Raw genomic sequence first — 27,172 nt, 5'->3', positions numbered from 1 at the left:
AGAGGAGATTTTAGAAACTTGGTTTTTACTTTTTGCTTTCTCCTTTTGGCTACTGCTGAACTTACGGCTCTGGGGTTTGTTCAGGCAGAGATGGAGGCAAAACATAGCTTGTCTTAAAGTGTCTTTAATGTTATAATGCTGGGTGTATAGCAGAATATATTCTTCCAAAATTGTCAGTGAACTGCTGTTAGAAGGCTGCTTTTCAGTACCTTAAAATGTTGAAAGAGGGAAAAGCTGAAAAGTAGAAAAACTATCACTTAATATTTGTGTGCATTTTTAGCACTACTATTATTTGATAATTACCTTTAGTGGGAATTTTGTGGTGTTTTAGAAAGAAATTGTAATTTTTTAAAGTTTTATTTATTTATATTTTTTTTATTTAGTGCGAGTGATTGCCTTGCAATGAAAACTGCATGTGACCACAACTTTGGCTTCTGAACACATCCACAGTCACATACATTGGCAGGAAGTTTGTGCTGGAGAGTTCAGACAGAAAAACATTGCAGAAACTTGTGGCTAACTAATCTGTATCCCAGCTGGGACCTGGGACACAACCATCTCTCTGACTTGATCAGTATGGCAGGAAAGAAGGTTTAGTCTGGATTTCTTTCTTTCCAGCACAGACCTCCTAACTATGGGTTGAGATTTAAGTGGTGCCTGGAATCATCAACATTTAGGAAGAAGTAAAACCTCGCATTTTCTCTGAGCCTGCTCCTGCCCTCCCACTTGCCCTTCTGAGCCAGCTCTGTGATTTCTCTTTCATCTTACCCTTAGATCCCAGATGTTCTGGTCGAGTGCAGTTTCCTGTGGAAGCAGCAGGCAAGGGCTGGGCTGATCATTGTCCTTGCTGCAGCTTGCTGTTTTGTCTCTTGATTTAGAGCATGTGTTGGTCACTTTTGGCTAAAGCAGCCTCCCTCTGCTAAATCAGGTTCCCTCAGCCTGTCCCGGCTGCCCAGAGCAAGGCCAGGGTGTAGTTCTGGCTGTGTGTTTGGCAGAAGCAGAAAAGCAGCTCCCAAGGAGCTGACAGGCTTTCTGTGGAAACTGAGCTGTGCTATCATCCACTCCAAAGTCTCCAAGGAGCTGTCTTGGAGAAGGAAGAAGGATGGGGTGTGCTCACATTGGGTTTGCTTGGGGGAAGGTGCCTGTTGAGTGCTGGAGACCCACACAGTAGTGTATTCAAGGGAACAGAATGATTTTACCTGTAGACATGTACTCAGTTATCCAGAAGAAAGCTTTGGCATCTCGCTCAGCTTGTGTTTTTGTTTGGAGTAGGCTCTTTCCTCCTGTCCTTCCTTCATGTGGGCATAATAGTACCATGGTACCATTCACAGCCCTTATTAATGACTTCTCATGGAATATTTTTCTCCTGGCTTCCTGGTTTAGGTTGCAGGGATATCCCCAGTAGCAGTCTTGGATACAGTCATCCGCTGGTTAATAGAGGCTGTGTGTGCAATAGGCACTCAAAAATGGAAACTGAGCCTATTAAGAGTTCTAAAAAGGAAGCCTGAAAGATTACTGTCCATTACTTTGCCAGTTCCAAATGCAAAATGCATAATTAGAAGGGTGACTGGCTTTGTAGCACAATGTTAAGCTCTCAGTGGAGTGTAAGACCTCTCACTCCAAGCTGCCAAAGCGTGACAGGGCGGCAGTGCTTTAATCTTTGTGCTACGAAGGCTGAGTTAGGGCTGGGATGCCCTGGCACAGCCATGAGGAACAAGGGAGGGACAGGGCCAGCCTGCCTTCCTGGGGCTGCAGGGGCACCTCTTGCTAAGGATTCTTACATGAAATGGAATAAAAAGGGTTAAGGGAGCCTCTTGAGTAAAGCTGCTGGAGACTGTTCTGTTGCTGCACTCCTTGTGTGTATCTGCATTTTGGGTATCTCCCAGCCAGCCTGCTCATGGACACAACTTGCCCTTGGCATTTACCTGTGACATGCAGGGTTAGAATGACATCCTGTGCTGTAATTGCTTTCCCCTGGGAATTCCTTTGACAGCCAGGATGACTGTTTTTTGAACTGAGCTACTTGGATGCTACAGGTTCTCTCTAAATTCCAGTGCCTTAACTGTCTTGCTGCTGACATCGCTGAGTGTTACCTTGCTTGCTGTTTTAAGAAGCTGTAAGTAAAAGGATTGAGCCCCAAATTTTGCTTGCTGTGCAAAGGAACTGGCACTTTCTGAATGCTAGATGTAGGTCACTTGTTGGGTTAAGGAAGAGTTGGCAAGGAATGTGGCTATGTGTCATCGGAAAGCTGAGATGCAGTGCATGAACTGGACTGAGATGTGCAGAGAGCAGCCCTGGAGAAACCATTAGTTTCACTCTTGGGGTTTTGATGCCTTCATTTAAGGAACACGCTGAAACATTTCATGTACGTTAGTCACACTTGGATTTAAATTTAACCTTGGTAAAGCTAATTAAAAATAGGTGTGTAAATGCACGCTTTGAACTTGCATCTTTTACTCCTGCTGTTTTTTAAATATATAATTTCCTTTAGCCAGCACTCTAAGGGGGTGCACCTGTGTGAAGAAGCCAGCACAAAGCAGTCCAGATCATGGCTTAGCCCCATGGAGAAAGCAGGGTTATTTTGTGTAACAGGGTAAATAAATGCTAGGTGTGGATCCTGCTCTTCCTTGCCTTTGTGTCTCACTGTGTAGTGCCTTGTAAAGCAAGGGCAAAAGGTGTGTGATGCCTTAGTGTTAATACCACATTAAGATAGTATCAGAGAGTGAAAGATGATTCCTAAAAGGAACTGGAACCTCATTCCTGAAGGGTTGAGCAGCTCACCAGCCCTTGTCTCTGGGCAGGTGTCACAGTTTGCTCCTGCAGTCTCTCAGAAGTACTTTTGCCCTTGATTCACCCCAAAAAGCACTATGTTCAGTGGCCATACAAGCTCTTCAAATGTGACTTGTAATTCTTCCTGGATGGTACACTATCATGTAGGGCTCATCTATAGTCTATGTTAAGTTTTTACACCTTATGAAATAAGAATTTTATTGATGACAAGGATGTGTGTTTCATTTTATTCTTTTTTTTTTTAATTTAAATAAAGTATAAAAGCTATAAGGAGGAATTCTGTGTTTTGCATATGGAAATGCATTTACTATTTATGGAAATTCTTTTACCTTGGACCAAACTGAACTCATGCTAATGTCTGAATACTGTACTTCAGTTTAGCACCATGCCACCAAGAGGTGACAATTTAGGGACTGCAAGGAAAGCAGAAACACCCAAGTGAAGAGATAATGGTCTTGCATTCTTACAGCACCTTTCACCCAAATAACTTTCAAAGCATGGCTGCAGATTTTCTCTAGACTGATTATGTTGGATGTTGTAATGTAACACAGCACAAAAGTGGGATTGGGTAGGGATTAAAATTCAGCCTCAGTGCTGTGGCCTGGGTTTGGGAGATTCCCCTTTCACTGGGGAGGTGGAAATGAGATGGGGAAAAAGAGTTTCTGGGACAATGTGACTTCAAAAAGGCTGGGGTTTTGAGGCTGCTGAAGGGTTTGAACCACTAAAAGAGTTGTAGGAGATGGATTAGCTGTCAGAGATGCATGGTAATATTTATTTAATGGCTTCACACTGTTATCATATGAATATCTTCTTCACATGTGACACATGCAGTGAGGAGCAGCTGCTTAGCCAGGCACAGCAGCACCTGGAAACAATTTAGGACCAGAAGTGAATTAATTGAAACCACCTGGGGAGAAGACCTGGACTTCTGAGAGTCCAGAGTTCTGTGGCAGCATTTGCCCCCCATGCAACAGCAGTTGTGAAAGGAAGCTCAAATATTAAGTTACAGCAGGGAAGAGGGGAGTGAAGCAAAGCTTAGAAAATACTGTTAGGGAGATGACAGTAACTCCTCACTCATTCTGGTGCTTGTTCCCTCATCTCAAAAGTGGGAGAACTAGAAAGAGGATCCACAGGTGGAGAGGGGTTTGGAGACACCAAAAAGGTGAGGGCTGTTATATTTGTGTCTTGGTGCAACTGGGGCTGATGTGCAAGTTTAACAATAAATCCTCATAGGACTGAGGCTCTATTCTGATAGAGGATATAGGAAAAGCCTTTAAAACAGTGAGTGGAGAAGGGACATGTTATCTCCAGGGTGGTTTTGAAAGCAAGAGGGGAAAGAAATTAGTGATTTTGCATTGTGTGTAATTAACCTGAAGGGACTTGCTCCTGGCAGAGTAACTGAGTCCAAGCAAGTCCCAGAGGATTCAGAGAGGATTGAACATTTATATAAATAATGAGAACAAATAAATGAGATTCAAAACACAAGACATTAATTTTTGTGATTTAGGGATGAAACAAACATGTCCTGCAGCTGAGAAGGGTTTTTTCCTTTAGACTTGTTATTCTGAATGTTATGTGTGTTATTTCTTCACTTTCCCCTATAGCATCTGGTTTGAGGAGGGAAAACCTCTAGTTTAGTTTAAAATGACAATTATTATGTGTGGTTGTTTATAAAGTTCTAATTTCAATTTGTTTGCAGCAAATGTTTAATGAGGGAGAATAAGACTGAACACTTACCAAAAGAATCATGAGGACTTTAATGCCCAGGAGGTATCAGGGCCATATTGCCACACGGTGCAGAAGTTTGGTGTGGGCTGGTTTTCCAGCAGCCCTGCAACCTCCTCCTCGTTAAGGAGAACTCTGGGTGCTCAGATCCTGCTCTTTTTTATATGTGTAAAGGAAAAGTTTGCATCTGTGCAGTTTTAGACTCTGCAAAAGCAGGAATTGTGTGGGTTGCCCTTTGGTTTCCCCCATTCATCTTCACAATAGCTGCTTTAAAATGAGGCAGCTTGAGCAGAGCAGGATACTCTACATGTGGGCTCCTCAGACATTTTTTTGTTTGCTTTTTGTTGTTACTTCCAAGCATTGTGCTGAAATATGTAATGTTCTACCTACTGTAAGCCTTCAGGTCTTTTCTCAGATCTGTGTGCCACTGTGGGACCTCTAAGGGTAAGACTTTCAGCAGAATTTTTTCCTTTTTTCTGGCCTCTCACATTTATCTCCGTTTAGTTGCATAAACCATCTGTTGCAGATCAGAGTGTAGCTTGCCTTCAGCAGCTTTGGCAATCAAAATGAGATTTTGGCTGCTCCACCTCAGGTGTGAAGCTTTGTGCTACTTTGCATGGTGACATTCACTAAACTTTTGCTCTTCTGAGTTGCAGACTGATGGAGTTCTGACTTTTTCCTGTGTGCCACCTCCCTGGCTGTCCTGCACATGGCTGTGACATCAGCCCCCAGTGTTCCCCCTGGGCCACAGTTGCACTAAGGAGGTGTAGGCATTTCAGGTGCTTTTGTGGAGTAATCCTGTTATTATAGTGTACTTCATCTATTTTTTTGTCTTATATTCTTCCCACCTTTTTTGGTTTCAAAGCAGTTTAAAGGATTATTTTCTTTTCCCCTCCCACCCCCTCACCTGCTTTGTACTGCCTTTCTCCCCATGGAGACTCAACCTTTCTTCCACCCAGTAGCTGTTTCTTCCTTTCTGTGGCATGCATGGGCTCTCTGTGCAAGTAAAACAGCATGTTTTTATTACTAAGGGGCATTTTCCATTGAAAGATCTCAGAATGACTGAACAGTATGGAATGACTGAATGCTTTGAGATAGCCCTTGGGCTTCTGACTGGAGACTTGTGGTAGATCTCATTAGGCTGCCAGATCCCAGTGGCTCTGTGCTAGTGTCTATAAATCCTAAAGCAGAAATAGATTATCATGTTTTATTCCTTCCTAAATATAGTTCATGCCCCACACAAGCTTGAGTTTTTGTTTTGACTCAAACTGAGTGCGGAATGTCCTTCAGTTGTTTGGAGGATTCCTGTGGATAGAACTTGTCAGATGAGGTTCATAACATTTCAGAGATGTGTTGGTGTTGGGATGCAAACAAGTCAGTGCACTCATCTGGATTAGCTGTTGTCTTCAGTGCAAAATAAATTAATTAACTAAATGCTCCTGTGGTACATTTGAAACCTGGCTTTAATATTCCATGCAAATACAGCAAGAAAATTATTATGATGATATTCCTCTGCTTTTATTTGCTTGGTTTGTAGTAATCTCTGGCTGTACTTCTAATGCATTTTGTGTTTCTTAGAGTAGAAACCCTTTAGGGCAGGGCTGATGTCTTTGGTTTGGAGATGGCAGTCCATTGTGCTGCTGTTGGAATGCCCCATGAGTAACAGCAACGTGTTTCACTTGGAAGGCAGATCTTAGGCCTTTGCATTCCTTCCATGGAGTGCTTCGGATTGATTCTGGCTGTACTCCAGGCTCCTGGCTCTCTGGAGCAGAGAAAATGTGAATGAACTCTTGCACACTTACTTAAAGCATGAGGCTTGCATTCTTCCTGCAAAAACAGGCACTTTGTTCAGGAAAACATCAGGTGGTCAGGGAGAACAGGACAGGGAAGAGCAGAGGTATGCTATTAACTCCTGGTGGGTAGTTAAACAACAACCTCCTCAAAAAAGAAGAAAAATCAAACCAATGTGGACAACTTCTGATTTATCTGGCTTTTTTTTTTCTTTTCCCCCCCTCTTAGTTGCAAGCTATACTTACTTTGCATTCTGACTCAATACTTCCACATAATTACGTGTTTTGATTTATGTCCATTGCCTAAGGATTTCAGTCCAAGTGCAACAGAGCATTCTTAAACCAAAACACAAATATCTGCAGAGGGTTCAGGGCCAGCTCACACTGCTTGTGCTGGGCAGCAGAGGAGGGTTCACCACTGGTGCTGCAGTCAGGAGGATGCACTCATTTGTGTAGGTGTGTGGTGGTTCAGCTGTCATCTGTGAAATGGTCCTGTGAAATGCAGAATTTCTCATAAAGTACCTGTTCGGCTGGGACAGGGATGTGGCCATGGCTTGCACACACGTGTGTGGCCAAACACAGTCACTCCCTGGCTCTGTAAGGGAGTGTGTGTGCAGGAGAGGAGCACCAGGAGATACCCTGTCTCATCCCTTGTTGTGTCTAGATAATATAGGAAAAATGCAGTTTGGCCTGGACTAATGGTTGAGTTAATATTTTTGGACTCTTTCAGCACGTAAATAAATATTCAAGCTGGTAACACTTAATATTAGGAAACATTAGCTTCCTATTACTGCTTTTTCTACTCAGACCCCACCCTGAAGAGCCCTGTTAGTTTCAAAACAAAGGGTAGTAAAAAGCACAGCCATGGAAATTAAGTTTATTCTGTAGTTTAGGTATGTTTCCATGGTATGGTCATAAAAGTGGTTACTGACTGCTAACCCATTTCTTCTTAAAAGCTTAGAAAAAATTGGCATTAGGGATTGCTCACATTAATAATAATAATAATTAATTATTATGAAACATGTAACAGCATTTCTTGGGTATTTTTTGTTCCACAAAAATACCTTGTTCAGTTTATTTAAAAATATGAATCAGTCTTCTGCTAAGTATTTTCTCCTCTGTCAGAAGCCATGTCATCTCCCCTCACCTACAGCTTTAATTTCCAGCTGTCCATACTATTAGTAATTTATCACTCTTTCCTTGTTGTTTACACTGGATAAAGTGGCAGTTTACTCTGATTTCCTGACTCGGTATAAATTTAATTTCTGTGTACTGCTTGAGCAAGCTTTACAGCATGAAAGGAAAGCCAACAATACAATTAGGATGAATAAAACCATTTTGGGTTATGTAATATGCACTTGTGCTACTATTATGCAACAGAATTATTACTTGTGGCATCCTTAAATCCATTTTGAATTTAGCACTGTTGCCTGCTGCCTCATACAGGACCTTCTTTGTTTCTACTGACTGAGCAGAAAGTGATGATGAGCTCCACAATTAATTTAAATTACATTTCTGGAAGGAGATAAAAAATAGTGTGACTTGTCACAGGACAAGTATTCTGTTGGTAGTCAAAAATCATGATACCATATGAAATCTGTCTGACTGTGTTAGTGGTAATATCAATCATCCCCTCTTTTTGCCACGCTTGATATTTATTAAAAAAATGACAGCACATTTCAGCGTTTTTTCATGAAAGAAACATGGCAAAGGGCTTTGCTCACCACTGTTTCACAAACAGCATTTAAATAGTAGCTTTCCTCTGGCATTTCTTAGGGTAGGCATAGAGTTGACATTTTTATGACAACTTAAGGCAGCTTAGAAATATTGTATATAAATACAGAATTTGCTGTGCTATGAGATTGAGCCCATCAGTATTTGTCAGATGGCAGGTGCACTGTACCTATCCCTGTAATCTGTGATTAAGATCACAAGAAGCTGTGTCAGACTCAAGTGAAAACTTTGAGCTGTCTGCCACCTTTTATGCTCCTTTTCTTTGCTCAGCACCTCTTCTCCCTTATGGTTCCCAGTAAAGGTTCCTGGGTGCTTTGGCACCTCCAGATTTCCGGGCAGACTGGCAGCTGTGAGATGTTGGGAAGGAGGAAGAGGAGTTAAGATAAAGGCTGTGAACAGAAGCAGTAATTACTGTTTCTGGGGCAAAGGGGAGCTGCCCCAGCTGCCTTTACCTCCTCAAGGACCTTCTGTAATCCATACCTGGAAAAGCTGTTAGTGCTTTTCACAACTAATTACTGCTTGCTTTACCCAAGTCCCAGAAGACTTTGTAGAGCTCTTCTCTCGGGGAGACTCTGTGTAACGCTTCCTTTGGCTCCAGAACTCAAAATATTTTAGAAAAGGAGCTGATTGTACTGCCAAAATGGGCGCTAATTTCCTTGCCTTCATCCTGGTGCTTTGCTCACTTAGCTGTTTATTATTTTGAATGTTTATTTACTACTTGGTTTGAAGATTGGACATTTTGGTGTTTCTGGGCACTGAAGAGAGGAGGATACTGAGTTTTACAAATAATTTTCTTCTAATACAGAAGGGCTTTGGGAAGATGCTTACTGTGGGACACATTTATTTGCTGGATTACAAGAGTGTTTGTAGTAAATGTCATTTGTTGACAGTTCTTACCTTCGACAATGTAAGATGCACATGACTAAGAGTCTTACCTGACTTACTGGTTTCTTTTTCTTGCTTTTCAGTTTCAAATTAGGAACTCGCTAAGCTTCAGTGTCCAATCAAAACCACCACAAGGAATATTTCATAATACAAGTTATGAAAATAATACATCCCTGGCATGCCTAAGAGGGAACAGGGTTGTGGTGAACTGCAGAACTGTGAAACATGACAAACAAAGAAGAAGCATCAATAACCTGATGATTCAGGTTCAGCTAACTCAGTGATGACACCAAGTCAGATAGAGAAGGGGGTGAGAGGTCTTGTATTGATTTTGGTAAAAGGTCTTTCTAGCAAGAGAGGTGAGAGGCAGGAAGAGAGAGAACTTCTTGTAGGTAGGAAGTGATGAGAAGGTAAATGCATAAATTGTACAAGGTGGAGATTGGAGGTCTGGAGCTGTTCAGGTGATTTTTTCTTTGTTTAAAAGCCTTGTATGCTGCGCAGTGAACCTCCTGGGTGACTTGGTTCTCAGTGAATAATATGGCTATGTTCCTTGCTGCACAGATGCTTCTGAGTGGATATATTCAGAATTTCTATGTTCCCAGGGCTGGATAAGCTCCAACACTTGTAAGACCTGCACAAAGCCATTTTAACCTAGACCTCTTTGAAGATTCAATTTAGTAATGCACTTGCTAAAACTCCTTTAGATGTATACAGGAGGAGGTGATTTGTGAATTAGGCTTCTTTACTTTTGCTTTGATTTATGTAGAGCTGGTCCCACAAAATTCACCAATATCCAAAGGAGTCAAAATTTGCATCGCTTCAGAAGGTGCGAGAATGCAAAGCTCAGCGCCACGGAATTTATTTCTTGTTTCTTATTTTGCCCAAAGTGTCTTTAAGTAGCTGCAAGGTGTCTGAGTGAAAAGGTTCAAACTGAGCAGGAGCATTTGTGTAAGAGGCTTTTTTCCTTTCTCTTTTCCCCTCTAAATCTGCCCCACAGCTTTTGTGACTGTTTGCCAGCACTTCAGACAGATACCAGCCAGGCTGTGAGCTTGGAGGAGAAAACAAGAATGCCTTTTGTGTCATGATCATGGAATTAATTGGTCCTGCAAACTCTGGGTCGCTGCCAAGAACGGGTATTTATGTGGCAAGAAAGGAAAGGAAAAGGGTGGAGCATTGGAAATCCAGGAATCCCCCTCCTTTTTGGAGCTTAGGAAAGAGTTCATAAACTTATTTTGGCTTCCGAGTTTGGTGCAGTCAGTATGCAGAATTCTGGTTTTGCGTGGGTGTTTTGGTGTTTCTTTTTTCTTTTGTTTGGTTTGTGTTTGTTTGTTTGGTGTTTGGTTTTTGTTTGGTCTGGTTTTGTTGTTGTTTGTTTGTTTTTTTAACAGTATCCAAAACGTGGAAATGAGAGTTATTGAAGTGGAGAGAGTTCTGTGGAGAGCTCTGGCGTAATTTTATTTCATTTTGTTTCCAAGTGCACTGTAGGATAAAAGCATCTGCCTTTGTCTGCAGGACATCCGCTGCTGGCCACCCAAGCCCTGCACTGCCAGCAGTGCTTTCCTAGGCTGGAAATTCTGCTCCAAATTTGCAGTTCTGCCCCTGCAGACTGTTTTCTGTGCTGGCAGCTGGGTACAGAGGTTTTCTAGGCTGGAAATTCTGCTCCAAATTCACCATTTCCCCCCATTTACAGTGTTTTCTGTGCTCGGAGGTGGGCAGTGTTGGATCTGCCGGGCCCTCAGAGCTGAGGGCGGGAGGCGGCCGAGATGGCAACAGCCTGGCCCAAAAGCACTTGGAATACTTGTGACTGTGTTTGATAAGATTGGCCCAGGCACTGCTATGTGGCATTATTTGGGCAAAATCGGCACATCTCAGAGGGCTTTTTTGTTTGGCAGTCATGTGGTGGAGTTGGGTGCAGATGAATGTCAGCTGCTGTGGGTCTGTCTGTCCTGCAGCCGCAGCGCGATCCCGCTTCCTTCACTTGGTTAAAAACTCCATCGAGGTCTTTGTTGGAAGGAAACGCTTAGTCACTAAAACTGTTAATGTCTTTGCAGTTGTTCTGTACCAAAATACTTGACTAAGACAGCTAAACAACTTCTGTTTCATCTGTCTTGCTGTTTTCTTCAGCGATGTGTGTCTGCGTGTTAAATAAAGGGTATTTTTGGCTTTACGTCTCTTAGACTGACATTATGGATGCTTATATTTGAATATATGTATATATATATATATTTATATATATGATGCTCTATATATGGAGTTTTTCAAGTTCAGTCAGTCCCTGATTTGATTTTTCCATAATTTGATTTTTCCCCCCTTTTTTTTATTTCCCCCAAGAATGAGTGTAGCTGTTAAAGACATGCATTGGAGAACCTGTGTGTAAGGAAGCAATGTGAAAAAAAAATAAGGTTAAAATCACAAAGAGCATCTAATTTCTACTTTGAGGAGGTTAAAACAGACTCACATTTAGACAGTGACTTGATTAGAGTGCTTTGAGTTAGTGCACAAGTTACTGCACTTCAGGCACTTTTATTCCAGCATAGGGTGTCTGTCCAGTAAGTTAATAAAAACAGAGTGGAAAACTGTCCATCTGGAAAAGCTATAAGTTTCAAGGAAAGTGAAAAGCATTTAAGAATCTGTCAAAATTGATAAAAATGCATTTAAAGTGCTAGTTAGATGCTTCTGGAAGAAAAACTGCAGAATTTCTGATGAAACAAATCTGTAGTGGAGTGGTAATGTTACAAATGACTGAGCCTGAAGAATATTTGCTACCTCTTTTTCATATTGTTCATCCCAGTTGTTTTAGTATTTTTTCCAGTCTGCATACTGAAAAACAATTAGATGGACCTCTTGCCATGATTCTCACTTCCAGAATCTCAACAGATAATATTTGCATTGGAAAAAAACCTGTGCAGAGCAGTGGGTATTTTTGGTGAAAGCAATTCTTTCCAGTGATATTTCTAAGACAATGACTGCAGTTCTTGTATATCTGTTTGGGCAGCAGCCTGGTTCTGTACTGATCAGAGTTTTAACTTTCCTTTTTTTCTTGAGTCTCTAATCCCTCTTGCTAGGCTGTAGCATTTGTTTAGTCACTGGTGGTGTTTATATTTAGTTTATATTCCCACTGGAGCTTAACAGGTAATGTTTGGAGGAAGCTTTTCAGCCTGGATGTGTTTTGGTGTGCACGGAGCTCTCCTGTTTCAGCAAGAACTGTGCATGTAGGTAATGTTTAGTGCTGTAAAGCTGTAAAATGATCACCTTAAAGACAGTGGGCCCCTCTGAAGGTACAGCATTGCCAAGGGTTAGTCAGGTTGTTGGAATTACACTCCATCAGTACACACACAACCTCAGAAAATAAGGATTTGCAAGTATAAACCTCCATTTAATCTTTCTACATTTGTTTTCAAAAGATGCTGTCTATTTTGTAGGAAGCTACTTGCTCATCACTTACTCTTGCAGATTATCAAGGTGACAATCTGTTGCCTGAAAAATCAAAATGAGATTTTAAAAGACATAAATCAGATTATAAAATGCCATATATCTTCATTTTGGAGGACCAAGAAAATGTTACTGAAGCCCTGAAATATTGAGGTTTGTGTTAGACCACTGGACGCAGTGCTGAAGGAGACAAAGAGGAGCTGGGGAGCTTTTCTTGTTCTTTGAGTGCACAAAACAGTGCAAAACTGATGTCATTTGTTGGTACCACTAACTGTGGTCACCATGCACCCCTGTCAAAAATTGCAGAGTGCTTTAGGAGCATTTTTTCATGGCACTGAGTAGAGTGTTCCTCTGAGCAGAGAGCTCTAAAGCAAACATGAAAACTCCTTTGCCTTTGGGTAGCCTGCTTGTGTCAGTGAAGAGATGCCCTCTTGATTAAATCCAGACTGAGCAGTTTCCTGTTAGCATGAAACTCAGCCCACAAGGCCTTGTTCTCAAAGCCTGTTATTGAGCTTGTCTGCCAAGTCCCTTTTCCTTTTAAACTTACAGGCAGAATTGCTAAAATAATACAAATAGAAGCAATCCTAGAACTCTCACAATGATTTCTAACAGTCTGATGTTTTGCTGACAGAGTTTTAGATTTTTCAGAAACTGGGTTGGTTTTGTTTAGCTTTGGTGGAATTTTTTTTTGGGTTTTGTTTCTTTTTCACATTCTCCCAACATGATGTCTTGGGGAAGTTGTAGTGTTGCAATTAGTGGAAAATTTTGTGCGTGTATCAGTCTTGGAAGCAGATTCTGCCCTTGTTTTGAGTATACTAACACATGGGAGAATGAGAGGGTTTTATGTGCCCTGAGTAAATATGCCCATAAACCATTACGCTGTGAGTGGGGCAGTCTGCTGGATGAAAAATTAAGAGTTAAATACAGTGGTGCAGACTTTCTTCCCTCTCTGGAAGTGGTTGTATTGTGTAACTAGTTATCTTCAAAAGTGTATCACAATTGTAAGATGAAGAGTTAGCAAGAAAATTGCAATTTTTTTTTATGCAACCAAGTTTTGCTTGGAAATTTGAATGTAAGAGAGCTACATAGTGATGACAACATATCCTCTTAATAATTTTTCTGTAATGACAGTATCAAATGTAATTCCACATACACCTTTAGTTCATTTTTATAATTCATATATTTCCAGATGCACCTTTAAGTCAGACACCTTACAAGTTATACACCTTTTAAAGATCTGTGGAACAAAATGTAGCAAAATACTTCTCTGTCTAGTCTGTTTTTATTTTTTATTTTTGTTTTTTAATACAGACAGTAATGTTGTATTTTAATGTTGCATCAAGGGTTTGGTGGATCTCATGAAGCTGGGAAATGAGATAGCAGAGCTTTGTAAATAATATTAGTGACAGAACTTTAGAATGATGTTAAAGACATCCATATTGTTTAAAACTGGAAAGGATGTCTATTAGAAACAATTCCAAAGCAGTGGAGGGTAGTGATGTAAATAGGAAGTGGGTGGGGTATCTCTTTAAATTATCTTATTAATAGATTATTTTTTCCTTTTGTTTTGTCAGTATCCCGAGCCAGGGCTGGTAGTGACTGTCATTAACATGCTGTATTTGTGCCCACACTATCAAGGTGTTTGAGTAAATATTGGACATTTTTTATTTATAATCCCATTTTTATCCCACATACTTTACAAAATAGAGCCACGAAAATACTTTTCCTAACTGCCCTCTAAATAATGACATAATTTAAGGAATTGTTCTTTCAGATTCAAAACAGATTGTAAGCATTTAAAACAAATGCTGTGTAAAAAACAAACCCACACACAATCCCAAACCCTAGATTTATGGACAAATACTGTGCCAAATGGAATCTCTAAGAAAACTGCAATGTTAGAATGTCTTGTTTGCAAGATGAGTTTGCCACCCTCCCTGAAAAAAGTATCTTGAAATGTTTTTGCACCAAATATGTTCTGACCTTGGGTCCTGTGTGACACCCCAAAGATGGTATTTTCAGGAAGGGAATTGCAAATGCCAGTGCTTAAGATATGGTCAGTTTTCATGTTCATTCAGAAGTTAAATGAAACACCTGAATTATCACTTTTATTATTCCCTTCAGTAATGTTACTCTTTGTGGGATAATGGATTGTCTTTTAGATAATAATATAATATATATATAATATATAATAATATATAATAATATATAATATATATATAATATTATAATATAATATAATATATATATAATATATAATAATAATAAACTTGATAGTGGTCACACCATAAAATGGTTTTTTGAGCATGTCATAGAAATGTTTAGAATAAAGTTCCTTAAAAACTCCATTATTTGATACAGCATTTGGTGCTTGGAGAGCACCAAAAATTGACAAAATCATTTAGTAAGTGGTGATGGCCAATTCCTGTGCAAAGATAGGATTTAATCTGTGTCAGGGATCTGCCTCCTGCCTGATTTTTGTGCTTTTTGTTTCCTTTTGTAGGGTGAAGGAGACCAGTTACCCCCAGAGCACACTGTCAGGCAGTATGAAACATCCAAGATCAGGGCTATAAAAGCTGGAACTTTGGAGAAACTGGTGGAGAACCTTCTCACAGCTTTTGGAGATGCAGATTTTTCCTACATCAGCATCTTCCTTGCAACATATAGGGCCTTTGCTTCTCCCAGGGCAGTGCTGGAGCTTCTTCTGGACAGGTAAGAGCCGCTGCTGTGGAAATTTCCAGTGGAAATGGAAATTCCCCATCCTTTACACCACTGGGGAAAGCTGTCAGGAACTTCTTCCCTTGCTTTTAGTGGGCATGGATTTAATAACCTGTTGTCAAGAATACTGCAAAATCCAGAATTTCAGCATAAAGATCCAGTCTATAAATGCATTGCTGCTCACATCCCAACACTCATCAAAGCACAGGTGAGGAAAGTGTGCCATGTCTGGCTGCTGAAGAACTGAACTGGACAAACACAGCAAAATTAATTCAGATTTCCTCCAAAAACCCAACAGAATGCATGGGCTGCAAAGTCATAGCTAGAATAGATTTCAAAATTTTGTTGATTACCAGTATTTTTGGACCTATTTCTCCTGTTTGGGAGCTGCTGATTCAGAACAGGGATTTTAGAAACAGAAGAAAGAATTTGCTGTCCTGTTCTGTTACATCACATGAATATGCAGCCATAAATTTCTGCAGACAGCCCAAGAACTGCTAAATGTTACAAGAATAACTTTTATGGTCAGACTGTTAAATCATGGCAGCTGGGTCTGCATAAATGCTTGGGACACACAGCATTAGTTTCTCGCCCTAAATTCTGAGACATGGCTGGGTCAGGGGTGCTCTTATTTTAGGAGTTCATATTTGTTGCACTTTCAAAATCTGTGATTCACGGAAATGGTTGCTCTGGCATGAAGTAATTAGAAAAGAGAAGGGGCATAAGAGCTGCTAGGGTTTAATTTTGTGCTAGGGTTTCATTTTTTACTATCTCCCACTAGGTAGATAAAGAACAAGGCATTGATAAATTATCTGTCCTTTTCTATCTGGAAATGACGGTCTTGGCTGCTTTGTATGAAAGCTGTGTGGCTCAATTAGTAAAGATAATAATAATAATCTGACCATCAGGTAAGCAGTCAGCTGAGAAAGGAGCAGACTTGGTTACAGTGACATTGACTGTTGTGTGCTTTATCCCTCAGTCCATCCCAGTTCTGGTTCAGAATGTGAGAAATTATAAAAATTGGCAGTGGGTAGGTACAAGAGTATAAAAACATTGAGGCTCTAAGGAAGCTGGCCCTGACTTCCTCCTCTCACACTGATTTAAAGAAAATGTCTGGAGAGGGCAGGAGAACTGTCTGCATAGAAGAGAACTCTCTATTCTGAGCCCATTTTTGATCTTTCTGGCTTGTGTACCTCTCTGAGCAAGTTACAATTTCCCCTTCAGAGGAATGGGCTGCCTGATCTTATCAGCATCACCCCCAGCCTTTTTTAATACATGAGAGGATCCACAGGAAATCCTAGGAGGTTACACTTCCTTCCCTTCTCTCAAATCACAGGAGTGTAGTGCTTAAGAATCCATGGATGTTTCTCTTGGCTTTTTGTGTATCATGGGTAGTCTAGAATTTTATGGCTTGGGAGAAAATATAGATTAAATTTAAGCTATAAAAGTTAGAACGATATACATGTAGCTGAGGAATATGGACTTGTGAAGAAAAGCAGATGTTACAAGGAAAAAAATTGAAAAAAAGTTGAAAAAAAAGATGGGTAGTAATTGATGTTAACCAGCTTGGCTTTCATCTCTAGATTGAGAATAACTAGCCCAGAGCCTGCATTTTTGCAACTTTGTTTTTAGTGATACTTGTTAATGATCAGAGACTGAAGTGGGTGTCAGTGCATAATTTGTGTTTTGTTTTCTGTGCCAGTGAAGTAATATGCAGGAGGCAACCTCTTTAAAACAAAACAAAGGCAGCACAGTTTTGGCGTTTATTGTCAGTTTTAGTTTCATCTGAAGAGCTTGAGCCCTGTCTCTTATTCCTGGGGATAGAGCAGGGTTGTGGAGTAAGGGAACAACTGGAAGTGCTGAGTTCTCTGAGTTTGGTCCAAGGGAGAGCAGTGATGTGACCAGATCAAAAAAGGCCCTTCCAGCTTTCTACAGGTGAGCAGCTCCTTGGGAGAGAGGAGGAGGGAGCAGCATCCACATCATTTGCAGGATGTTTTATTTTGTAGGGACATACTCACTGAAAAATCTCCTTCACAGTGTATTTGGATCATCCTCAAGCCCAGTGCATTCAGTTTCTGCTGGATTTGCTGTGGATACAGTGCTACAGAATTGTCTGATGGATGTGTTAGACTTACACAAACCCAGGTTACACAGAAAGTCCTGGGACTCTTGGGAGAACATCCTGGGAAATGTGCATGTCCTGTACCCTAAGAGTGTGGGGAAACCTGCTGCTCATTTGGTGCTGTCTGCAGAATATCCTGTCCAAGCAGTGCAGTGCTTGGATCTGGGGCAGGAAGCATTTATGGTGTCCAAAAGCAGGTGAGCTGCTCTTCCCTGAGTCAGGAAAGCAAATCAAAAAGCTGATGCTGTTCTTAAGAGCAACTTCAGTTTTAGAAACAGTTTCAGAAATCTGGTTGTTGCATTTTTAAATTTTCTTTCCTCCAGGACTTCACATTACCCTTTGCTTTGGATTAAATTTGAGACAGAAGCCCTATTAATTTTTTTGGCCAGATCCAGCCTATAAAGGTTTTCTTTTAAGATAGATTAGAAGTCACTAGACAAAGTCTTGAGCATAGATTTGTATGTTGAGAAGTGAGTGGGATGATTTGTGTTTCCAAAGCTATTTAGGAGTAATTGAACATCCACATCCCTTTAGCATTCGTGGGAGTTTGGCATCCAAGTGCAGCAGACAGCTTTGGAAATCTGCCAAGCTTTTAACACTGTACATTCTGATATTTTCTAGTTCTTTGGTACAAGGGGGCAGGGAGAGTTAAAAGTTCCTGGTGGCATTTTGATGTAGAAGCCTTCCATGGAAGTTCCTGGAGGGAAGGAGAGCAGCTCCTCCTGGCCCTGGATGTGGGACAGAGTGTGGAATACCCAGGGGGGTATTCCAAAGGGTGATGGAAGCCAGAGATGGTGAGCTGTCCACATGAGGTTACAAGGAGGCCAGATTCCTCTCTTCCATAATGTATTTTGCCCTGATAACCGTGTTCCTCAGAGTGGAGCTGTGCTTGGCACAGGCAGAGAAAGCAGCACCCAGTCCCTGTCTGGAGCAGTTCACAGAGAGGGAATTGAGACTGTTTGGTGGGAGAGCTGGAGCTGGGCAATGACAGTGAGGAGCAAGTTAGATTTATGTTTCCCATTCATTCCTTTTGCAGGAGGAGGGTCTGCTGCAGGGTGAGTGGAAAGAGCAGGAGGCAGTGGGGGAGTATTGAAGGAATGGGTGCTGCAGTAGCAGAGCCACACGTTTTGGGACAGCAGCTTTGTGGTGTTTGACTCACTGCTGTTCCTGTAACATCTGTTATTTCATCTCTTTCCTTTATATCAGGTGCCTGGTCTACTCAGCTAGAGAAGTGATTTCACTTCCATGACTCCATGTGTGTAGGAGTCAAACCACCTTGTTTTTCCTGAGGATCTGGCCTTCCACATTGCTTGTTTCAATGCTTACAAGCTTATTTAAGGTTTTGTTTGGGGCCGTTGCAGTGACCAACTTTCCTGATTATTTCTGAGTTATTCACAGTATTTTCCTCCCTCCCTCTGAACAGAGATGCAGGGATGTGTTTTCCAGTATTTAAACATTCAGTGTTACCCATTACATTCTGGTCTCATTTGCTTAGTCAGCCCCTTTGAGTGCAGTTTGTAACTTCCCAAATGCCAGGCAAGGCTGAAAAGTCCTGTGAGCTCCAGGATCCTTTTGTTTCTCGTGTCTCTTTTTGTATGCAAAGCATTCCTACAAGGCTGGGCAGTGAAAGGCTCTTTGTCCGGGAGCTGGTGAGAACAGAGTGCTGGAAGGCTGCAGAAAGGCTGTTCCTCACATCAGTGGTGGTGTTAACTCCTCCTAACCCGGATTTAATGACCTGTTGTTCGTGAAGGGATGAGAGATAGGCAGAGATTTACATCTGGCAGCATGAGGAAGCGCTGTATCCTTCTCCAGTTTTGCACAGAAAACTGCCTGCTCTTTATTGCTGTCTTAAGGATTTCTGCTGTAAAACTCAGCTTGTGTCTCTAGTGGGACTTAAACAAAAGTGCCTGATGTTCTGCAAAGACATATTTAATATTTCTTGCAATAGTAGGACAGTGACATTGGGACTCATCTCAATAAGTTTTCCTCAAAAAATTAACTGCAAGTTTTGAAAACTGAATATAAAAATCTAATTTTTATTTCAAAAAAAATTCCCTGGCAGGGAGAAAGTGCCTTTTGTCTATGGCTAAGATGTGTTCTGGGCATTTTATAGAGTAGATGGCAGTGGAGAGTGAAATCCTCTCCCTTTAACAACAGGTCTGTGATCCTTATATAGGAAGTCTTGGACCAGTACTTGAGGGGAGCATAAAACTACGACCACTTCCATCCATTGAAATGTTTTTGGATGAGTTTGTGACAGTTCTGACACGAACCTTCAGGACAGAAACAGCTCACTGTGTTCTCTGTATCTGATATTACCAAGTTGTTGTAGCACAAGCACATAAGGATGCACTTGTTTTAACTCTTCAGATTAATTGAGATGTGTAAACTTAAATGGATAAAATCAGCGTGTCTTATTCTGGACAGTGAGTAATTGTTCACCTTCATTAAACCTGTCTGTAGGGAGCCATGGGATTCCTCATGGCTAATTATGGAGCTGTATATCTGAAACAGTGGGCACTCCCGCTGAAAATGAAGTGGATGATCCTGCCTGCAAGGCACAGGGTTTCCTTTGAGAGATTTCCCTTTGGCACTGTTGGAGTTGTGCCCATGGCTCCCTCTTTTCCAGTGGTGTTTTCACAGCATCGGGGGCTTTTCTCACTGATATCAGGAGTTGGGCACAAAGCGAGCACTTGGCACCTAGGAAGCCTTGAGATAACACCTGGAGCTGTTTGGGATGGCAGGTGCTAGAGACAGGAGCTGTGTTGGAGAAGGTGGTTGTGTCACAGTCTCTCTGCACACTGGAATAGTGCCCTGGGAAAGGATGGAATGAAAGCTTTGCAGCTGTGAGCAAAGATACTGTTTTGGTTGGTTCCTCCCGTGTGCAGGCAGCTTCATATAAATTAACAAATTAGGTTGGAAGATACCGGCTATTTCTTTAGGATTTTTTCCCTCATAAATGAAATAATCTTCAAGGTTCTTAATTCTGCCCACCTGTTAAGGCTCCTTGTAGTTTGAGCTGGAAGTGCTTTGTAGTTGTTTATGGTAATTCTGTATCAATTATGCTATTTGGGATTTTGCTTTCATTCACTAGAGTTTCTTCTAAACATCCATCTCCTTTTTTAGGTTTGGAAACCTGGAGACCTCAAGTCAAGGAGAAGTGGCAAACCTGAATTCCTTGGAATCTGAGATGGTACTCAGGGCGTAAGTATGGATTTGCACTGTGGAGCAAGCCCCAAACAGGGTTTGGTGTTGGAGGAGGATGGAAGCAGCAGAGCTGTTGTTTCTGTTGAAAATCCACAGCACTGTTTGCATGCTTAAACAAGCTTGTGGAAAGGCCAAATACACATTGTCTTGTAACATATCCAATAATACAATCCAGACATCTTTTGCAGGGAAATTGTTTTGGAATTAAACATGAGATGAACGCATCTAGGCCAACATTTTGCTGATTAAACAAACAAGGAGTGTTTGTTTCCGCTGCCTTATCTGTGGCAGTAAGTGGTTACTGCTTATGAGTGATTTTTTTGTCATTACAGCAATGCCTGCAGAGCAAAGCTGAGGGTGACTCAGGCAACGTGTGTGCATGGGCCTTTTCTGTTAGTGCCCTGTGATTTACAGTGCTGCTTTTAGAGTGAAATTTAAATTCTGAGGTCATCCTCATTTGCAAAAGAAATAGCAAAGAACTGCAGTTCAAATGAGAAAAAGGTGGTTTGGCTATCCTCCTGGGGTTTTATCTTTAGACATTGGGTGTAAAATGTGCCTTAGGTCATCAGCATTTGTACTTTGACACCTGTGGTTTGCATGCACTGTGGCATGCATGGTTATATTTGATTACAGAATGAAGATGCTTGATTCTTGTCAGCATTACTGGTTTTCTGTTCCTCTTGCGCCATGGGACTTGACACAGGAGCTCAGCCCTCAGTCTCTCCTGACTGGTAAAATGTTCTGCTCCCATGTTGCCCTGAGAACTCCTCAAAGAACAGGTGGTGGTTAAAACTTGGTTAGAGGCACCAGGGAGGCAGCATTGTGTCATGGGTAGAAGCAAAAACAGTCAGTCAGTGGTTCCCACACTTCCATCCAGACTGAGCTCCAGGGTCTCTTCCAACTTTGGGCAAACCATTTGACATTCCCTGATCTCAGTCATAAAACATGAGCTAAAGCTGTACCCTTCCTGTAGAGTAGCTGAAGGGTTTATACTGGGGGCGAGGAATTAATTTCACCAGTATAAACCATGGTGGGATTAATCCCCCAGCTGCCTTTTTGTGGACCAGAGGACTTTAATGGTGAGATGGAGAGAAAAGGGGTGAAAGTAATCTTGATGTTACCTCTGTCACTTGGGCTTTGGGCAAAATGCATCAGTTTTTAGTTACACCTGCAGGTGCAAGCAAATAGCATTTAGTAGGAGAGTGTTTGTTTTGGTTTGTTTCTTTCTTTGTTTTTAGTGGAAGTGTTTTCCTCCTGGCATACATACAATTTACCAGCCTTGTCAGTTGCTTCCTGCTGCATCTGTGCTTTCTTCCCTCTTGGCACATACCACCTTTGCATAGCCAGGGATGGACAAATGGATAAAGCCTCTGGTCCTGTTCCTGTGGTAGCTCAACTTCTGATGGATTTCGTGACAGGTTTTTCATCAATATAGTTCAGAACAGCTAATTTTGATCCTTTGGCCTTCATAAGATACCTTTTACATGTGAATTTGATACCTTTACTCAAATCTGTGTCTATAAAAAGTTCAACAATGAAGTCAAAAAGTCAGGTATATGTACATGTTTAAACAGATCCCATATAAATATGAATTCACTTTCCTTCCTTAAAAATTTCCATTGCTTTCAGTTGCTCTGGCTGCTTGTCTCTCAGGTATGATTAGTGGTATCTGGAAGGTGTTTGGCTTTGTAGTCCTGTTGTGAAACATGTACTTCTGGTAGTTCAGGTTTTCTCTTGTCTGGGATAATTCCAATATAATTGCATTTGCCCTCTTTTCTCATAGAACAGAAACATGATATAATTGTGCTCTTGGTTTTATATGACTTGGAGAAAGAGGAGGAATCAGCAGAAGTATGTGATGTATTTTTTTTAAGTTATGTGAATATTCCACGCAGTGTTGATGTACCTGCTTCAGTGTTCAGAACCTGCAGATCCTAAAGGAGGGCTTGGGCACATTTGTGGCACAGCCGTGTTAGAGGGGCTTGTGGGAGCTTTAAGCCTGCCCTGCATTCCCAGATCTGCAGTGATTCTAGAGTGCTGCAGTGCTGTGTAGTTGTTACTGACCTGAGATCACCTCAACTGTGTTCAGAAACATTCCCTCCTAGGAAGAACATCCCCTTCTCCCAAGGGGGTTTTTTCCTCTTCACTTGAACATCATTACTATCATTTCTTGGGCTACTGGAGTGGTCAGAAAACTGTTTTTTCAACAGGAATCTGACTAATACGTGGTTTAAACGAAGGTACCATACTTTTCAAAATATCTTGGATCTGAGAGTTGTGAGTAAACTCATCAAAACCATGAAAAATTTTGTAAGCTTTAAACAACCTGGCTTTTTCATTCCCTATCAGGACCCACCTTAGCTTTTCATGTTCAGTAACTTGCTTTCCACACTTCTCACTACTTCCACTCAGTCAGACAGTTCATAATCACAAGTAACAGAAGAATAAAGTCTAGAAAAGGTAATCTATTCCACCTAAACATCTGAGTTAGATGGACTTGACTCTGTGTTTCCAGAAATGTGATGCTGTGTCTCCTAGTTGTCTGATAAGAGAGTTGAAAGGAGTAGCTTGTTTGACCCTCTACCTCCTATAAGTAATTTTTTTTGTTCTTCATGTTATCATATCAACATGATTGCCTTGTTCTGTGTCTCATGCTGCATGCTTTTGTGTCATGGGGTGACAGACTTCCCTTCTCCTTATAGGTTGTTGTTGTGTTTGGAGTCTTCTGTGTTCTCTGCATGGTTTTTAGCTTAGGACTTCTGTTCACATTCAGAAAAATGTGTAACACACCAAGGTGTGTGACAATTCAGAATAAAACCATATAACATTTTTGTTAAACACAAACAAATTATCAGCACAATGAATTGCATTAAGATTTCAAGAGGGGTTCGTACAATTTCTATGATAATTCAGTTGTGTTCTTGCATTTTACATGTCCTAGGGAAGAACAGTGTTCATTTCGATTTCTGAGAATTTGGTTTCTGGGCAGTCAGTCCACTTCTGACAGGTAGCTGCTCCCAAAGCAAGGCTCCATGAATTTAAAGAGGTGATGTGTTAAAAGAGCAGACACTGCTTTCCCCAAAGGCTGACAATGGAGACCAGACTGGAACTGAGACAGGAACCTAAAGCCTTCCCAATCCAAGGTATTGCAGCTGCTTGTGCCTGCTGGGATCCAGTGGCTCTGAGGATCCTGGGAGATCTGGGTGGTGTGAGGGTCCCAAGCCAGGCCATGGCACAGGGATCCCTTGCTGTGACAAGCCTGTGACACCTGGGGAGCTGGGGCAGAACATCAAGGAGAGATGCTGGGCTGGCTGACACCAGTTTTAAAGATTTGTGTTGGTGCAATTCCCAGAAGGGATTCATTCCTGTCCAAGCACACAAAAAGCTATCCAGGCTGGCAGTCCAGGCTTGCCTGGGATGTTTGCATTTGGGGAAGCCTTGTTTAATGTCAACTGAATCTAGTTCCTTGGAGACCTTACTAAAAATACAGGAGTACAAACCTGGGAATACCTGCAGGAAGGGTTTTTCAAGAGGCAGATATGTTGCCTTGTTGGTCTGTGAACTTGGGCCATGATTGTTTGTTTGTTTGCTTTCCAGAGGTCTAACATTAGTACTGCCATGGCTTTTGAATCCTTGAGTAACAGCAAAAAGTCCTTTCAAGCCTCCTGTTGAACTACAAAGCTGTGGATTCCTTCTGTTACTGCCTTTGGTTTGCTGGTGGGGAGTCCATTGGTGGTGCTTTCCCTCAGATGGAAGACAGGCCACAGAGTGAATCAAAATACTTGGGGCTTTTTTGTTTGTCTTGAATGTCAGCTCATAGTTGGATCCACTTTATTATCAAAATGTGGAATTTATTTATTAACACTTGGAATATGGCACAACTGAAAACCGCAAAGCGCCTTGAAGCTAAACTGAAACCTTGTTTCATTCCACAGCATTTGGGGGAGATAGTTCAAATAGAGAAAATTAAGGAATCATTCAGTGACCACACATCTTGCATGTTCACCTCTCCTCTTCTGCATCAAAATAGCAAATACCCAAAACCTTTAATGTAGTACCACAGCATTTGGAGTTTTTCACAGTGACAAGCAAGCATTCTCCCGTGGCTTTTTGTGCATTCAGATCTTCCTGACCAAACGTGATGACTTTTGGTTCCTTCTGAACCAGACAGCCCCACTGGAAAACAATGTGCACAGTTACAGCGCTGCAGAAGTAAAATGGTCTGAAACATTGTACTCCAGCACAATAGACACCAAAGGAATGTGAGACGAATGGAAGAAAATTGACTGGAAGCTTCTGATGCCTGGGAAGTCCATGGTGGGGAGCAGTTAAGATACATTTGGGAAAGCAACAATTATTCATTCCAGTAAAGCAAATTAAGTTCAAGCAACATCAGAAACCAGTGTGGTTACATGAAAAGCAGAGTCAAACACAGGGCAGTGGGAGAGTTATGAAAACAACCAGAACCAAGCAGAAAAGAATAATTAGAAAGAAAAATAATGATTGGTATCTCAATTAAAAACAAAGAACTGCAATCAGAGCTGTTCCCTTAGCAGCTTCACGTGTGTCCCAGCAAAAGTCTCCCAGAGGTTACTGAAAAAGGTTTTTCCAATTCAGACAGAGATGATAATTTGCTGGAGGTCATCAGGATGGTATTTATAAACAAGCTGGGTGTGAGAAGCCACCCTTGGGGCAGCCTTTTCTTGTGGTTTGCTTACATTTTACCCCTGATTTAACAAGCAAAACAGAGAAAATATGGGTGACTTAATTTAGTCTGTGTGATTGTGTGAAATGCTGTCTTTAATTCCAGTCAGATCCTGTCAGGACTGTTAGAATTGTCTTCCTAGTAGAGAAAGGCCATGGAGAATTCCCGTGTGGTGGGAGGGTCTCATTTCCCACCTCCACTGTGCCCTGCTGAGCTGACAGAGCTGTTGGACCTGGAGCTGCCACAGCCCTGTGACCTGTGCCACTCATGGGCACGGGGGTGTGGGTGAGTTCTTGGTCCCAGTTTATGAACAACAGCCTCAGATACACTTCTCCACCTACCTGGATAGGTTTTGGAGATTGAAACCTTCAGAGATGGGCTCCAATAGGAGCTGGTGTGGAAATTAGAAGACTTTCTGCTAGGTGTGAGACTTGAAAGCATTGCTAAGCAGAGCCTGGAGTCTGTGGCCAGCAGCACAGGAGTTAAGCATTGAGGGTTTTTTTTGTATGGGCAGGAAAGGAAAAATTTATAGCTCATAATCAACTCATGAAAAATGTAGTCTGTAGTGTTTCTTTCCTGTCTGAGCTCTTGAAGTCCCCTGTTCCTATCTGAGACTGAGTGTGGAGAGTTTCTTTGCAAGGACAGCAAATATAAAGCTGCTGCAAGATATGGGCAAGTGTCCAGCCCATGTCTGGAAAGCTGCTTTATTCCCTGGCACTCCAGTAGAACAGCTGGGCAGCAGGAGAGCACTGGGGCACAGTGTACCTCTTCTCTCTTTCCCATTTCCCCTCTTGACTGAAATGATTTTGCTGGCAAATTCAGTGTCTGTAACAGCTGTGAACTCTTCACCCTGCTCTGGGAGACTGGATCTGTCTTAGACTCTGTTTATTGTTCAGCTTAAGAAGGTGGCCACCAACCAAGCCTCTGGAAACTGAGCTTAGTGTAGGGAGTGTGAACAACCTTAGTGCAAAAACTTGCCCTGGGGAGAGGCTCCTCCTTCCAGATCATGGCTGAATTGGCCAGTGGTTGTAGGAATAGAACACCTAGCCTGGCTTTTGGTTTTGGGACCAGGGGGGTGATGATTTGTGATGTGGGTGGGGAAAAGGAGCACAGAGCAGGAGGAAATGCACTGTCTGGGCATGGAGCGAGGCACAGTGTTCCCAGCCTGTGGTGGGAATGAGAGGAAAATGCTGTGGGCCCAGGACAGGGGTGTTTGTGACTGTTGGTGCTCTGTGGCAGCACTCGGGGCGTGTGTGGGGCCAGAGGGGACAGCTGGAACTGGGAGGGTGGTGGCAGAGTCTGGGAGCATCACTGGGACCATCTGCCTGTTGTGGTGTTTCCTGGCTTGGGCTGTGGAGCTGGTCTGGCACTGCTGGCTGTGCCACAGCTTGCAGTGAAAGCTGAAATCCAGGACGTGTTTGCATGTTCATTTTTGATTGCGAATACTTTTCGTAGCTCTGAAATGACAATTCCAGCATTTCTCCTGTCAGCAAGCCTCACCAAAGAATGTTACCAACTGATTTTCAAATACTTTAACTGAAAATTCAAAGTTGCCACATTAGCAGAACAAGAAGGGAAAGAAACAACAGACTTAAATGGATGCAAGTTGTATGAAATCTGTCTGATATTAAAAGTTAATTGAGTTTTGAGGAAAACCTACACAATTCAGATGAGACACAGTGAGTGGGAGAAGCTCTCTTTTTCTTAACTCTTGGTTTATTTTGGATGCTGCTGAGCAGCTGAGTTAACCAGAGACTGCTCTGGTTTCCCAGCTGGCAGCAGGAATGTGCCAGTATTTGTACACAGCTCCAATGGAAAGTTTCCTGTGCTGGAAGAGACTTGAGATACAGAAATGGTTTGGAGACATGGAAAGTTCAGGGCCTTTTTCTCAGGATGTTTAGCTGTTTATTGTGCCTTTTATTTTGAAATAAGGACTTTAAAGTTTTAAGAAAAGTGGGATTTTTTTAGTAATTTTCTATTTTTGCTTTTTCTATTTTTCAACATTGAGTTGAAAATTGTCAACAACATTGCGAATTATGTTGGAAAACCATAACTTAAAATGTC

General features: G+C 41.7%; 1 protein-coding gene across 2 annotated transcripts in view; it reads left to right on the top strand.

Annotated features, from left to right (window-relative positions):
- Positions 1-27,172, top strand: part of RGL1 (ral guanine nucleotide dissociation stimulator like 1) — a 52,644-nt gene that overhangs the window by 5,216 nt on the left and 20,256 nt on the right. Inside the window, exons 1-3 of one of the 2 annotated variants that reach the window (XM_064720029.1) lie at positions 3,787-3,952; positions 14,860-15,068; positions 20,323-20,400. In XM_064720029.1, the coding sequence (XP_064576099.1) occupies positions 20,387-20,400 (14 nt within the window). In that variant the 5' untranslated portion in view covers positions 3,787-3,952; positions 14,860-15,068; positions 20,323-20,386. Of the gene's footprint in view, positions 1-3,786; positions 3,953-14,859; positions 15,069-20,322; positions 20,401-27,172 lie in introns of those variants that run through there. The other variant, XM_064720028.1, reaches the window with a different exon arrangement.

The sequence above is a fragment of the Zonotrichia leucophrys genome, chromosome 8 (genome assembly GCF_028769735.1).
Source record: "Zonotrichia leucophrys gambelii isolate GWCS_2022_RI chromosome 8, RI_Zleu_2.0, whole genome shotgun sequence".
Lineage (NCBI taxonomy): Eukaryota > Metazoa > Chordata > Aves > Passeriformes > Passerellidae > Zonotrichia > Zonotrichia leucophrys.
The sequence above is the reverse complement of the archived record's forward strand: the minus strand, read 5'-3'. Positions and strand labels throughout refer to the sequence as shown.